General features: G+C 46.1%; 1 protein-coding gene and 1 long non-coding RNA gene across 4 annotated transcripts in view; one reads left to right on the top strand and one right to left on the bottom strand.

Annotated features, from left to right (window-relative positions):
• Positions 1–14,926, bottom strand: part of LOC114865272 (uncharacterized) — a 30,387-nt gene that overhangs the window by 6,624 nt on the left and 8,837 nt on the right. The window lies entirely within an intron of this gene.
• On the top strand, positions 12–3,080 carry edn1 (endothelin 1). The gene is made up of 5 exons (XM_029166257.3): positions 12–458; positions 614–764; positions 1,026–1,172; positions 1,411–1,503; positions 2,207–3,080. The coding sequence occupies exons 1-5, from the start codon at positions 398–400 to the stop codon at positions 2,301–2,303; spliced, it is 549 nt and encodes a 182-aa protein (XP_029022090.1). The 5' UTR covers positions 12–397; the 3' UTR covers positions 2,304–3,080.

A 14,926-nucleotide genomic window follows, 5' to 3' on the forward strand; every position in this document is an offset into this window, starting at 1 on the left:
GTTCAAGATCAGTATGGCACAGGTCGCATTGAATCACTGAGCCACTTCCACTTTTATGAAGTCGGAACCAGGGAACTTCAAACTCCTGGGCTGCGCCACCTCTTATCAGCACCCCACTCCTGACAAATATCAGCCTTTGGATAAAAGCCAGGACGAAACAAACAATGTTCGGTCGCTGCGTGAGGAGGAGGGAGGTGGGAAGCACTGGTATAAAGTCAAAGGGCTGCAGATGTGAGACCACATTGACAGAGACGCTCCAGACGAACCTTTCTGCGCTCCCGCGTCAAACTCTAGACGACGATCACTCTGCAAAGGAGGGACACGCCAGAGGATTACTTTTCTAATTCTAGAGGATTATTAGTTATTAACGGACATTTTGTTTTAGAAGCGCCTGGAAATGGATATTTACGTTTTGATTTCCGTGTTATCACTAATGTACTCCTGGATGTTGTGCACAGGTAAGTTTTGCAACACAACATCAGTGTTAGGAGGGAATTGAAGCAGAAACAGTAAATATTTGTAAATTATACAGGTCGCACATTAGATTGTGGAATAGTTGTAGTTTAAACCCGAGCTTCTCCGCGGCGTTTTAATAACTGTGGTGTAATTGCAGTGCGCGCAGCGCCGGCTGCACACACGACCGCAGCCCCCGCCGTCACCCAGAGGCGCCATGTGCGCACCAAGCGCTGCTCCTGCGCCACTTTCCTGGATAAGGAGTGCGTCTATTTCTGCCACCTGGACATCATATGGGTCAATACACCGGAGTAAGTAGCGATTTCATTCTAATATTTAAATCGTAATTTATAAATAATTCGCTTTGCAAAGTTATGGCTGTTAATGACAGTACGGTTATTTAAAAACAGTTTTGTTATAATAAAGCTAAGCTAGCGTTAAAGGACACAGGTGAAAGTGAGCGTTCATGAGGTGATAGTTAAACCCTAGGTTAAACTAACGCGTTTAACCACGTCACGCGGCGCTATTTTGTGCTATTTTGACCGGTCGCTAACTGTCGCCGCTCCCTCCAGGCGCGTGGTCTCCTACGGCATGGGCGACGCGCCCAGGACGCGGCGCGCGGCCCCGGGCTCCATGGCAACCAGGAGCGGGGCTCGCTGCCGGTGCGCCCGCGAGGACGACGCCGCCTGCAGCAGCTTCTGCCTGGAACGCGACCTCAGGTTCGTCACCGGCCTTTTTTCACAGCTTTAAAACGATGAAATAACAGCAGCCGGGCGGATAATAGGTGGTTCTTGTTAGTGGGACTGGAATTCGCCCGGGTGTCTATTTTTTGGGTTGTTTTCGTGGCATGTCTGCACAAGTTTCGATTCTTAAATGGACTTAAATGTGTCGAAACTGCGGGTGAATAATCGAAAACTGATCCCGCTCCCTCCCCGTCGTGTGCGCTTTCGCTCACAGGTATGAGACACCGACGGACTCCGCCGAGGGCGACGGTTGCGCTGGGGCGCAGTGCAAACACGAGCTGGCGGCCGACACGGGCGCGAGCACGAGGTAAGACGGCCCCGCGCGCACTACGTGCAAAGCACGGCACCGCAATTACAGCCTCACGCAACAACAGGTCGCCAGATGTTTACAAGCGGGGAACGGGGTGGGTCGCGCACGCGCAGCGGGCACGTGCTTTGGAGACACATTTTGGGATTAACCCTAAAGCAGAGGAATCCCCCGTGAATTCAGATGAGTGAGCGCCATCAATCTTAGGATTGAATGGAGTCAACCTGAAGAATGCAGCATCACTTTCCCTCTACTTAGTGTGAGAGTTATAGGTAACAGCCCCCACCCTCTCTGCCAGCGCTGCTCATGTACCATCTTGTTTCAAACTAAAAGCTCTGGGGTTTGTGGCACCATATGTCTGCACCTTGAGACATTAATAATTGGAAACGCAGCTTGTGTTCCGTAAGGAACTTGGCAAAGCTGGAGGCGTGAATGTGAGCTGACAGCTCCGATCCAGCCACGCACTGCACTGACTGCACTGCACTGACTGCACTGCACTCACTGCACTGACTGCACTGCACTCACTGCACTGACTGCACTGCACTGACTGCACTGCACTGACTGCACTGCACTGACTGCACTGCACTCACTGCACTGACTGCACTGACTGCACTGCACTGACCTGACTGCACTGACTGCACTGACTGCACTGCACTGCAGGCGTCCACGGCGCTCACGCTGACCGCGTCCTCTTTGTCTACAGGCTGAAGGGAAGCGAGCAGCTGCTCAAGGCTGCGCTGAAGACGCGCCTGCTGCTGGAGACGTGGAGGGCGAGGCGGCCTCCCAAGGATGGAAGATAGCCTCCACAGAGGCAGAGCCAAGGGGCCGAAGGCATCCTCCCACGGGGAGCGGAGCACTGGAGCTCCAGCGTCACACCCGCGGACCTGCTGCAGTGTCTGCAGCCGAGCACAGCGTCGACAGCCTCGCCTGGTTGCACTTCAGGCGGCCGAATGAGGTCAGAGGCAGCGACGGGAGCTCAGGTGAAGGCAGATAAGCTAAACAAAGGACCTGTTCTGCAGAATCAAGGACTCTGATTGACCTCTTCCGGTGTTACAGTCACACTCGGCCACTCCACAGACTCACAACACCAAGCAGCATTTCAAGAGCCCGACTTTACTGGGAGAGATTATTAACATGAAAGCTTCTGAAAATGAGAAAGAAGCTGCTGTGTATTGAAGAAGCAGTTCTGCTTAATATTTCAAACGTTGTTTTATTTTTGCAAGCAACAGATCGATGTGCTTATGTAGAAAGCATTATGTGCTTTACACCAGATACGGATTTGACTGACTGATACTAATTACTGCAAACAGTATATTTTCACAGGGTGTCCCCTGTGAACCAGGACACGGGGCACTGTATCTATGCAGTAGAGCAGCTGCTGGGACTTTATCTTGCTGTTGATCTTTACATCTCTCATAATTTAAGACTAATGTTTTATTTATTTATTTTTTATTTACTGTATTCTGGTGGCCATATTGGTCCATCGCATCTGGGTCGTCATTTCTATGAAATGTTTCATTACCAATGTGCCAAACAGAGGCTAACTTTAATAAATTTGTTCATTTATTTAAAACTAACAGATCTTATCATTTATTTGCTCTCGTGCCGCGTTTTATTGTGTGTAGATCACACTGAAAAATTGTGATTGACCAGGCTGAATATCATGAATCTTAGCTCTCAAGTAACCAGCAGGACAAAACACGAAAACGTGTGTGGAGTTCGTTATTTTACCAGAAACGATCTGAATCCAGTTCACAGAATCTGATTTTGGCAAAGAAAACACTAAAAGCAAAAGTGAAAGAAACAACTGTGTCAGAGATGTGGGTCTGGTGAGAGACTCATTCGTAGATAAACACGTTTTCTTTGAACAGCCTGCAGTGGTCTTCTGTTAAACACTGTACACCTCCGACCGAACAAAGCCTCAGTCACGCTTGTTATCCTGTTAACTAGCTGTCCTGGGCTCTCCACCCACCTCTGCAGGTTACTGCAGATAAAAGGACCTTATTTACAGCTGTGGCCCTTTGTCACCTTAAGGGCCCTGTCCCACTGGCCCTCCAGGGCTCTTACATCTGCTTTTCTCCCTAAATGAAGCCCACACATCTCCTTCCATCTCTTTGATTTCATACGGGCTCATAAATCAGTGTTTCAACTTCCTATTAGCAACAATGTTTCTGTTTTTTATTTTGCCAGATAATTACATATACAGCATATTCTCACTCTACAGAACAGCATACACACCTTCAGACTGGCTGAAAGGTCTCCTCTACTCTGCCTCCATTTGACAAACAAACCTGTGGCCGATTCAGTGCCTCAGGCAGCGAGTAAGAGATGCTGTTGTGTCCTTGTGTGCGCAGAGTTCAAAGACCATGATGCTGAGGTCACATTTTAAAGCCAGACCTACGTTTCAGACACGTCAGGGGACCAAAGTGCACAAAACGATTGAAGACAACAGAAAGACAGTTGACACCACATGTAGGAAAGAACTGAGATCCTTACAACACAGGTGCATCACAGCCCGTGCAGCCCATCTCCTCATAACTGCAGACCTGCAGAGGTTTTCTCTCTTGCCAATTTAAAGGGAAGTGCTATAAAGTAAACAAGATGCCGACATAATGTGTCACGCATCACAGCAGGTGAAACTGAACAATAGACATGTTTCCCTATTCAACAGCTGTAATGATGCATTACATTATTCTACATTGTTTTCTTTCTCTCGCAGGCTTAGGATGCATGACGTAAAAGTGATGCATGTGTTCAGTAGTGGAAGAAGTTCTCAGATTCTTTGTGTCACACTACAGAGTAAAAATACTCCTTTTTAAGTACTTATGTCCTACTTTTACTAATTTAAAATGAGGTTTTAGGTATTTTAGGTATTACTCATAGTATTGAAGTCAGACTACTCATTTTGCAGCTTATCTCTCAACACAAGCTTTATCTTTGTCTTTGTCATGTGTTATATAAGGCTGTTGATAAGTCCTGTACAAATACACCAGCCTTTACTACTAATCAATATGGGGCTAATAAGAACAGTGTTACGTTCTGATGAGTCCAACAAATAGAACTAGGAACTATAACTGTCACATATAAGATTTGGTGGAAAGTGGATGTTATGTGATGATGTAGCTCCTGAACCGTATAACACAGCGCTTAACTATTAGGACATCACCTGTTTGTTTGCTTTATCAGTCTTATCTGCACCATTATTAAAAGCCGTCTATTACATCAGTCAGCCATGACTGTATTAAGTCCACACATCTGCTGAAGCACTATTTACCTGCACGAAGAAGTTAACTGCATGCTGACAGGCCCGGGACCCAACACAATGGAAGCTGCTTTCTGAGCTATGCGGCTCTATGCGAGGAACTCCCCCGAGACATTAGCTTCTGGCATAAATCATTAGTCTATTGAATAGAGCGGGCGCTAACATAATAGCCCATTACACAGCAAGGAATCTCCACGACTCGGCAGGAATTCTTAAGCTCGGGAGCAAAACAATAGGACTCTGAACGAGGAACGTCTGGGCGGTACGCGGTGGCCTCGATTACTGACGTCTGAACGCTCAGCTCTACCTCCACACGCCCTGTTTTCCAACCAACACTCCCAGCGGTGCCAAAACATCTCACGAAACTGCGGCGCAGCCCAGGCAGTGGGGATTAATAACCGCGGCCGCATGACTCAGCTCAGGATTCCGCTAAAAAGGTGCCCAGGAGTCAGTTGGCTGACGGCAGCGCAGGGAACCTGTCGGGAGCTTAGCCTGTGTTGTCGTTTTAGGAAAGCCAGAGTGGCAACGGGAGCATTCAGTCCAGGTCTTCTGTGGCTGAATGTGATTTGTCATCACATCGAGGCGAGCGGGGATGACACACTTCTCAGAGCTGATTATGTGAATCTGTGCAGGTATCTCTCAGCACTCGGCCCGTAATCCCACTCCTGTCCTGCCCCAACCTCTCCCTGCCAAGATCACAACAAACACTGAAAAGCATTTCAAGAACGTCCCCGAGTCATTTCAGAAATGCTTCGCTGACAGACACGAATGCGCTGATCAGTTGTTCCTGCACTTCTCGGGCTTTGTTTAACTCCACCGTAGTTTCAGTCACAGAACGGAGGCAAAAAGTGGAGAGAAATGTTCAGAAGGCGAAGAACAAACCGCATCCAGGTTTCAGAAACTGTTCCACGTCTGCTGCATGGGCACATCCATTTTACATAACATATCTACACAACACATACACCAAGTAAATACACAACGTATGTGGCACTTGAAATAATTATCTGCATTTTTGTTGACGTGCCTAAGCTGTTCGACTTAGAGCATTCCAGCTGGTGTAATTCACCTTGTCAAACATTTATGTGTCTGAAAACAAAAAAGCCTGAGGGTGCACTATCCAAAAGTACAGTGTAGCTTGAGTGAAAGCGTTCTGAACTCACCTCAAAGATCACTTAAGTTACTTTTACTCATTACTCAACATTACAACAGGTAATGCTGTGAATTCCTGCTCCTCAGGATTACAGTACTGCTGCAGACTTTGGTGATTCCTGACGTTTTCTACTACGAGTTCATGTTTATGATGAGTTCACAGGAGCCACTGGGTCGACCTTGTTCTACTGCCAAACAACCTGTGGTTGGTGCAGATAATTGTTATTCACAGAAGATTCACTCATCTAAAAAGTACGATCAAAAGGAGACAGAACAATGTGGTGGATTGTGATGAATAAATGTTCACAAAAGGTTTTCCTGAGGCATCATTTGGTTAAAAGTCATCCCATTCAGCGCACCAGTGGCAGCGACGCGCCTTGGGGCCTGAAGTTTCCAACCCCTCCTACTCTCTCTGCTATGACTGACATCAACAAGTGCTGAAATATTCAACTCAGGATAGATATTACTCTCCAACGCCAACGCTGCACGCACACAGACAGATATCAATATGATTTGGGTGTTCACAGATCATTCAAGAGAAAACTAAACAAAGAAAATGAGAACACACCCTTACAGAAGAACGGTGACACATGTATTAGGTCTATGTTGCTGTTTGTTTGCACTGCTAGAGATGGAAATGAAGACTTTATGCTGTATCTTTCTGGGTAAACACATGGTGGAAATATTAGGTCAAAGTTGGGTCAAAAGTTAAACCTCACCACAGTTAAATGATAGCAAGCTGGGTTGATTTAAAGGTGTAAACACACTTATCTTTGGACTTATACATCACCTAAGTCAACAGCTAGACTAGGAGATGAATATGACTGTACCTAAAGCCAAGAAAGACTACAACCCATCATCTATGGTGTTCTTTTTCTCAAGTATTGTAGATGGTAAGTAATAGGTTTTCACATCTGGACTGAGTAACACATCTGCTTACGGTCTTTATACGGTAAGTGTCCTGGATCCTAAATCAGAGTAAATCAATTATCTAAATTTTAGCAAGAAACCACCTTGCTACATAAATGAAAAACAGCGCTACTAAAAAAAACAACAAAAAACATTACATTACATTAGCTCACACTGCCCCAGAACAGCCATGACCCAGTCCGTTGGAGGAGGTGAGCGACCTGAGCGGGTGTTTAAAGGCTGCCATCCAGCTGCCAACAGCAGCCGGAGCTGGGGTTGTTGTTTGTACAGGCCGGCTGCCAAGTGATAAACTTCTGGGCTACGCTCATTGTGTCAGGTCTTTTTATACACTCCATCATCGTCCCCTTTAGCTTCACTTTTCATTGTGCACAGTTGTGCCAAGTTGATTGTTCTTGTCGGGGCTCAGAATTCTACATTCCCAACTATTGTCAACACAAAACAGAAGTGTGGTGGGATCTGACAGGAGCCTCAGCCATAACAATAACACATGCCACTGTACATTATAATACAACTGTGTGCTGATCACATTAACCATCCTACCATCATCATCTCTGGAGATACTGTATTGTAACCTGATTTTAAGGTTACATTACATACTAATATTTGGGCGTTTAACTGATGCAACATACACAAGGAACTGTTATCAAATCTGGTTGTTGCTGCTGCCCACAACATGCACCCAGTGTATCTGACGTGCTGAACTCAACTGATGCAGCTCTGATTGAATCCCACCCTTTAGTGGGAAATAAGGGGGCAGCAACAATAAGGGACAAGCTGCAGAAAGTGTTCCATAAATAAGGGATCTGACAGGAATGAGAAACGCGTCGGCATGTGTGCACCAGTTGAGTATGAACACAACCCAGGGTGTAAACAGCCAGATTCTTTGAAGTGGGGAGTAGCACAGGCCAACAGGTCTGTGCAAACCACATGTACACCTATAGACGAGCCCTTATTGACGACGCTGCAGGTCTGAAAACATCCAGAATGCCATGGAAACGATGCCGAGCTGCGCCCTCTGTGTGCTCAGTTGTTTAAGTTTGTTTTGTTTTGTATGAGTATTGTTGACTGCACTTAACCATCTCATTGTACTTTTTATCAAATAGATCTTCCTGGGCCCTTCTGCAGAGGGTCTGCCCCCCCCGGATCAATAGACTGCTCCCTGACATATTGTTAATAACTGATGATTGATATTAATTAAAACCATAAAATAATTTCCTTCATTGCTCAAAATAAAGCATCCTTCTACAAAGTTGATTTAGCAGCTTGACCTGTTGCAGAGCTATTATTAGGAAGCATCTTAAGTTCTGCATCTGTTGTCTGATGACATCCAGACCTCAAGCATCCTCTCAGCTTTAACTGAGCTACTACAACCTGGCTCTGAACATGTCATGCTAACCCATCAGTGAATTATGTAACCTCTCCCTCACTGTTTTGATCCAATCTTCCAGAAACTAGAGGAGATTGTGTGCACCTGCAACAGTTACACAGCAGTTCCCAAACAAAACGAGTGACAACCAACACACTCTCAGACGCCTCTAACCCAAACAGCAGGATGCTTATAACAACCAGAGGCAACGTCTACTGTAGCTGCCGACAGAACGACCTGTGAACATCACATGCAAATATTACTACAGTTTTATTCTTGTTAAAACTATATGCAATATTAGATTTTATCCCAAACCAACCCATCTACAGGGTGAAGATTCATGCCAACAATCTACCTGGTTAAATGTAGGTCATTCAGAGCAGGAAGTTGACCCCACTGTTTGTCTGTTCCCTCCCTGTCCTCGCTTACTGTAGGTGTGGATGGTTAATCATAGACTGGAAGGCTCGCATACTGCAAAGGTAATGCTTGGAGAGGCTTTGGGTTGGACTGAGCCTCTCAAAGATTACTGGCGGTTCCCATTCAGTTCAATCTAGCCTATAATGATCTGACACACGCTGACACACCTCAGCTGGTGATGCAGAAGCCTCACATCCAGGACTAAAAAGCAACCATGTCCGTCTAAGTCTTCCCATAATCACATTTTGGCTTCACCCTGATGCACTTTTCCACCCGGGCCTTTATGAGGGCTATTTGTGACACCATTTAGGTTGCACTGCCCTTCCCTGTGGGGATACGACCTCAGCCAGGGAAAGGAGACGAACAGGAACGGCAGGTCAACGTAATCGTCTGCCGTGAATGACCTCCTTTTGACCAACCTTCACCAGCAGCAGAGGCCACAGAAGCGCGAGCGTGGATGTTGTGGATTAGAGGCCACATACCACGTTTGTGGTTACGTATATTGAAGATAACTTCTGACGGTGTCTAAGTCCCGTCACTGTGTGTTTAACATAAACATGCACCATTTAGCATCTTATGGGACAGCGTCTGACAGCTGCACACACACTTTTACTGTAGCGGCACTGATTTTGCAGGTGGTACCGCGGTCTGTTTCAGGTGTAACTTCTAACACCATATCATTTGTGACGCTTTGACGTTAAAACTACAGACCACAGACACAAAAACCAAAAGCAAGCTATCGTCTTTGTTATGGAAGAATGATGTCCATCTACTTTGTTTGGGTAAATATTAAAAGCGTACGCTGCTTTGATCGTCTGACATCACACACTGTACCAAAACACCCCACTTTTGAATCAGAAATGAAAATAAAGGTTGCCCCTTGGAAGCTTGTAAACACTGAGCAATGTGTTCCATAATATTTAACTTCTGTGATGAGTGTCATACGGACAGTACATGAAGTCTTCCTCAATTGAGTTATCAACTGCAAACCAAAAGTATAGTAGACAAAAATAAATAAAAAACGAGTCTAAATAAGAAAACTCTGAGGCTCCAACAGCGGCACCATGAGGACGCAGTGGAGACTCAAATCTCTGGGTCAAAGCACGGTGCTGGTTCGTACTGGGCACATAAAGGAGCGGGTCACTGTTGCTTTAGTCTTCCTAAATACTGAATCCCTTTTTTGTGTATCTGGAGGGCGCCGCTCTCCTCCACACATACAATAGAGATCAATTAATTAGTGGAGCCTCTGCCTCACCCAACATCAAAGGAAGTGAAGGCCAACAGGCCTATTATAAAAGGCTGCTGTGCCAGTTCAGCTTGTTATAAACGAGGTCTTAGCTGATTTTCTTCTAGCCTTAATACAGACACTGGTTCGCTTTGAATCACAGACTCATTAGAGCACAGGCCATTGGCTGTAAAAAGCCAGGATTTTCTCACAACCTCGTAACACCAACACTTTTTTCCCAGCTTCCCTCCTGGGTGCTATAGGCTCTCAGGACTTTATGACTTGCCCTGACCTCTGACATTCACCTCACAGACCCTGTAGGTCATCACCAGGAGCATCAGGCCACGGCTGAACGTGTGCAGCCTCAGTACGAGCGACTCCCTTCCCCCAGCGCTGTGGGGGCAGTAAGTCAAAGACACATCACAGCTCTAATCAGGTTTACAGTAGGTGTGACGAACACAGGAGGAGCTACGGAATAAGGTAGTATTCACGCATATGGCTTTGACCTCAAGTTCTTCTTGTCCCGTCAACAGGAAGGTCAGATCACAAAACACTTGTGTATCTTGTTATTGTGTTTAGAGGAATTGGTGTTAAATCTACAGTTTACCAGTTTGTCTGGTAACGAGGCTGCGAGTGACATCTAAAACATTTCAGTAGCTAATGTCTGTGTTATTAATGAGATAGGCCGCGCACAAACACTGATACCCTTACAGTAGCTCAAACCTTCATGTTTCACATTCCTAAACTGTAAAAGGGAAACGCTGGGTTATCTGTCAGCGATAGTGGCACTGTGAGGCATTCGTCATGTGCTGGACCTATTTGTTTAGCTGAGTATTTCCTGCTGGGTGCAGTGTTGTTAAAGTGTCTGAGCCCGTGTTCCTCAAGAAGACGTGAAGCATTTCTATCAAAATGTGAGTGCGGCGTGTGAAATACTCGCTGTGCTGCTACTGTGTGAACTAAAGCTCAGCCTCTTCCACTTGAAGATAACCCTGTAATTCTGTCTCTCAACAACTATACAGTGCTGAGGAACAACCACAAATGTGGGTTAAAACCTGTAGAAGACCAGATAAAAACAAGCTAAACATGTCACTGAATTTAACTAAAGTGGTAAAGCTAAATAAGAACCAGCAGCTTAACACAACACGTGACCTGGTCCAGGTGGTCCTTGGCAGCACACCAGCCATAAATTCTTATTTCAGGCTCAGTTGCCAACAGACAAACAGTAGCATTCGTACAGACTAGGTTTTCTGTCAGGTCGAAAGACAGATCACTTTCTTTAGTCTGCTAATCTCTTGACCCGTTATCCGCCTCAGGAACTGCACTGAGGATGACAGCAGCATGATGAAATGCCAGCTGTTTAGAACGGGGAGGGAAAAACAGCGTGATTTATCTTGGCAGCTTGTTTGTTACTTTACACCAGGTATTTAAGGACCACGGAGGAGAGAAAAGCGCCAAGCGTAGACCTGGACCTCAACAGTCACTCATGAAGGACTCACTTCTGAGTTGGATGCTGATGGATCACTGAACCTGAAATGTTCTCCTGAAGGGCCGGAGGACGACCAGACTCTGGGGCAGAAGTATTAAAGAAACAGAAGAATAAAGTGAAGAACGGTAGCACGTTAAGAGCTAGCATCCGACGCAACCTGCAGATCTGTGCGTTTCTTCGTAACACAACAAGATGCGTTTCCTGGAACCACGCAGAGCTGATTTCAACACTACTTTCTGCTTGGCTGTGGCAGGATCGCACCAGCATCCAGCTATTGTTTCAACACATCTCATCACAATGATGCAAAATCTAGCTTATGATAAAACAGAGTGAGATCTCAGCAGATGTGGAGATAAATGACCGGAATATCTGGATTCCTGAGACGTTAGTGTAAGCATGAGATGAGACAGCAGCGACATGATGAAGGAGGATAAAGCTGTATTCTGTCCTTATCAAACGCATCCAGAAACACATTTAAATAAACACACAGATATGGTCATAATCACAACAATCTACACTTTAAATGCTGCAAGTTTACTGTAATAAGAAAATACGACAAACCAAAACTAATCCAACATGTTGCTGGTGTTTGATTGACTGAGCTTCACTTCTTACAGCTCATTTCATTTCCTGAATAGAAGCTGATGCCGTGTTTGTTCAACACAATTCCTCCGCAGATGGTGTGAACTCTTCTGTTGCTATCATCACTGTTGACATATTCTGTTTATTAGATACCAGCCTGTTTTACATTGAACATGTGAAAAATGCATTGCATAATCTGCTTTGTTGCCAAAAGTCAGATGATGAGCTTATCTTTAAAGCAGCACGTAATAAATAAAATAACAGTGTGGTTTCATGGGGGATTAGGTGAGTGGCTGTTTTTTGGGCACGTGCGATCGTAAGTGAGAGTCTGCCAGGCAAACAAAGACGAAGCCACGGTTTAAGTGTGCTCAGCAGACAGGCTGGACAAGCTCACTCAATATGTCTATTGCCACGTGCCAACAGCAATATCACATCAGCAAGATGAGCTCGGTTTTCAAATTATACATAAATATTTCACAAACTGGGCCCTCGTTTCTGTTTCACAGCTCTCTGATTAGGAGGAAACATGCAGGTGTTTAAAATGCTGATATTTGGAGATATGCTGTTTTCTGTCCTGTGTCATCATGTCTGGTTCTTGTTTTTGCCAGATGACAGAAAACATCAGCACGTCCTCCGTCAACACCTGCCGAAAGAGTTTCTAACGCCAAAGTCCATTTGGACTTTTGTTATTTTTTAATTTCCATGCAGGCTGATCCCAACAAACAAGCTTTATCCACATTCTTCATCTGGGCCTGATGCTGGTGTCACCAGCAGCGCCTTCCTCCCCACCTTCCTCGTCTTCCTTAGGTAATAATCTCCGGGAAAGCTCGGTTAAGCATGAAATATGTTGGCAAAGCACCGGTGTCACCGCCCGTTTGTAAGGAGCCCAACGCTCTCCTAATTCCTGACCCGTCCCTCGGAGATTCCTGGCAACAACAGCATGGATCAAAGCCGAGCCCAGAGGTCAGGGCCTCTGTGGCCTGATTAACGCCATCAAAGATGCTACAGGGAACAACAGCTACACGGGGAAATGCCATAAACCTCATAGCTTTTACTGGCGTTGCTGAGGCGCTCAGGACCGACGTCTCTGCTGACAATGAGCCGCCCAGTCGGCTCCAATAAGAAACACACACCCTTCTCCCCAGTGTCATGCTAATCCCAGAGCTGCTGCCGCAGCTCCCGCGCTGCCTGACAGATACACACCTTAAAACACTCTCAACCGCTCCATTACCACGCCACCACGGAGCACGCGCGTCGACAGACAGCTTCGTACTGGGCGAGGAGCTGTTTGGACTGGGAGAAGTCGGAGGCACCAGAGACGCCCAGAGGGAGCGAAGATGAGACCGCTAAGCTGGTGACACGATGCATCTGTGTACATGGCTTCTGTAACAACCAGATGCCCAGCAAAACCTGATTCTGACTCTAACACAGGGGACGCTTACTGTACTACGATGTGCTATCACCCACTGTGAAAGCAGCTTATCGCATCTTACACACATGCATTCCAGTAAAGTGTCTGTTCCAGAATCTGAGAGGGAAAAACCCGATATCACCAGCAGAAGTAAACACAAATATTGACACACCGCACTGTAGATATGAGATGCGGACGTAGTTCAGAAGACGGATAAGACTGTTGATAGTGTGTCGTTATTTTAATATATACAAAACCTAAAAGTCAAATCCTCTATGTCAAACTATAAACAGACTGAACGCATGATGAATGCTGGATATGATGCATGTGGAGTGCACGTGGTTCCAGCTTTAATCATTCAGCCCTCAGACCTCCGTTCAAGTGAAAGGCGACAGAACTTCACATCAACCGAAGCTCGTGTGAAACACGACTTTCACTTTAAGCTTCCAACTGGAGTCACAAAGGCTTCTGTGGAAGGTCTTCCACATAGCGAGCATTTTCTGTCAGCGTCATTCACAGCACCAGGAATGCTGAACATAAACCATGGAGTCTGGTGTGACGTCTCGCAGCAGGCAGAGAGTGACAGTGAGAGAGCGCAGGTAGACCAAATATCACACGCATCAGGGGCGCCGCCGTGTCCTCGGGGGACATTACACGTCCTGCAAACACACTTGCAGGCACCTGCTAGGGCTTTTGGAAAAATAAATTCCTCACATTCACGTCGCGTGTGCTACGCAGTGACCCCTCGGTTCACACACGGCATTCTGGGAAAGAGCAACGATCATTGCTTTCCAGCAGCACCAATGCGCTGAGCCACAGGCTTTGTCCTGCACGCATTCCTCACACACGCGAAGCAGATTCGGGCAGCGTTGCCTGACAGCTGATCTCTACCTGAAGATATTTGGAGCCACAGGCGAGTGCTGCACACGAGGCACGTCGGTGTACTGTCAAAATCTGCAGAATGATGCAGCACAGTTTGTGGGATGACAGGGGATGCGGACCATCTCAGACCGGGAGGAGGGCGCAAAGTCAACGAAAAGAAGCTGGACTCAAACTACTGCATGTGGCGTGACTGTACAAATTACAACGTGATATAATCCAACTCATTAAAAATGACAACCTCAAGTAAACTTTGACAGTTTCTTACTTTGAATAGCAGCTGCCCTGGCTGCAACATGTCACAGCAGGTCTCCTGTACAATATGTCAGGCTTACAAATTAGAACAGCAGCATCTAAGACACATCACATCAACAAGTTTTATTTGTCTTGCAATAAAAAGATTAACTTATAATAGTTTAATAATCACTTATTACCAGCCGCAACCCGTAAACCTTTTTCCGCTCGTCTGCTGCTAATACTTGAAAATGCTCATCCTAGGAGATGGGTTTTTTCCCTGTCAGTCACTGACTGAGCTTCTCACAGGGACTGTGCGACGTCTCTGAGTGGTCACATCACTCTTTGTTTAGGGTTGTGTGTAGCTGCAGGAGGTCCCTGCTCCGCGCTGGGCTGAGACCAGAGAGGCCCCACCTGGAAGTACTTTTGCAGGGTCAGAGGTCAATGCTATTGAACCTGAGTGACAACGTCTGTAGGTAAAC

Source organism: Betta splendens, chromosome 11, assembly GCF_900634795.4.
Source record: "Betta splendens chromosome 11, fBetSpl5.4, whole genome shotgun sequence".
Classification (NCBI taxonomy): Eukaryota; Metazoa; Chordata; class Actinopteri; order Anabantiformes; family Osphronemidae; genus Betta; species Betta splendens.

Coding starts and splice junctions, on each gene's coding strand:
- edn1 (XM_029166257.3), top strand. CDS start 398: ATGGATATTTACGTTTTGATTTCCGTGTTATCACTAATGTACTCCTGG. Junction 459..613: donor CTCCTGGATGTTGTGCACAG/GTAAGTTTTGCA, acceptor GTGTAATTGCAG/TGCGCGCAGCGCCGGCTGCA. Junction 765..1,025: donor ATATGGGTCAATACACCGGA/GTAAGTAGCGAT, acceptor CGCTCCCTCCAG/GCGCGTGGTCTCCTACGGCA.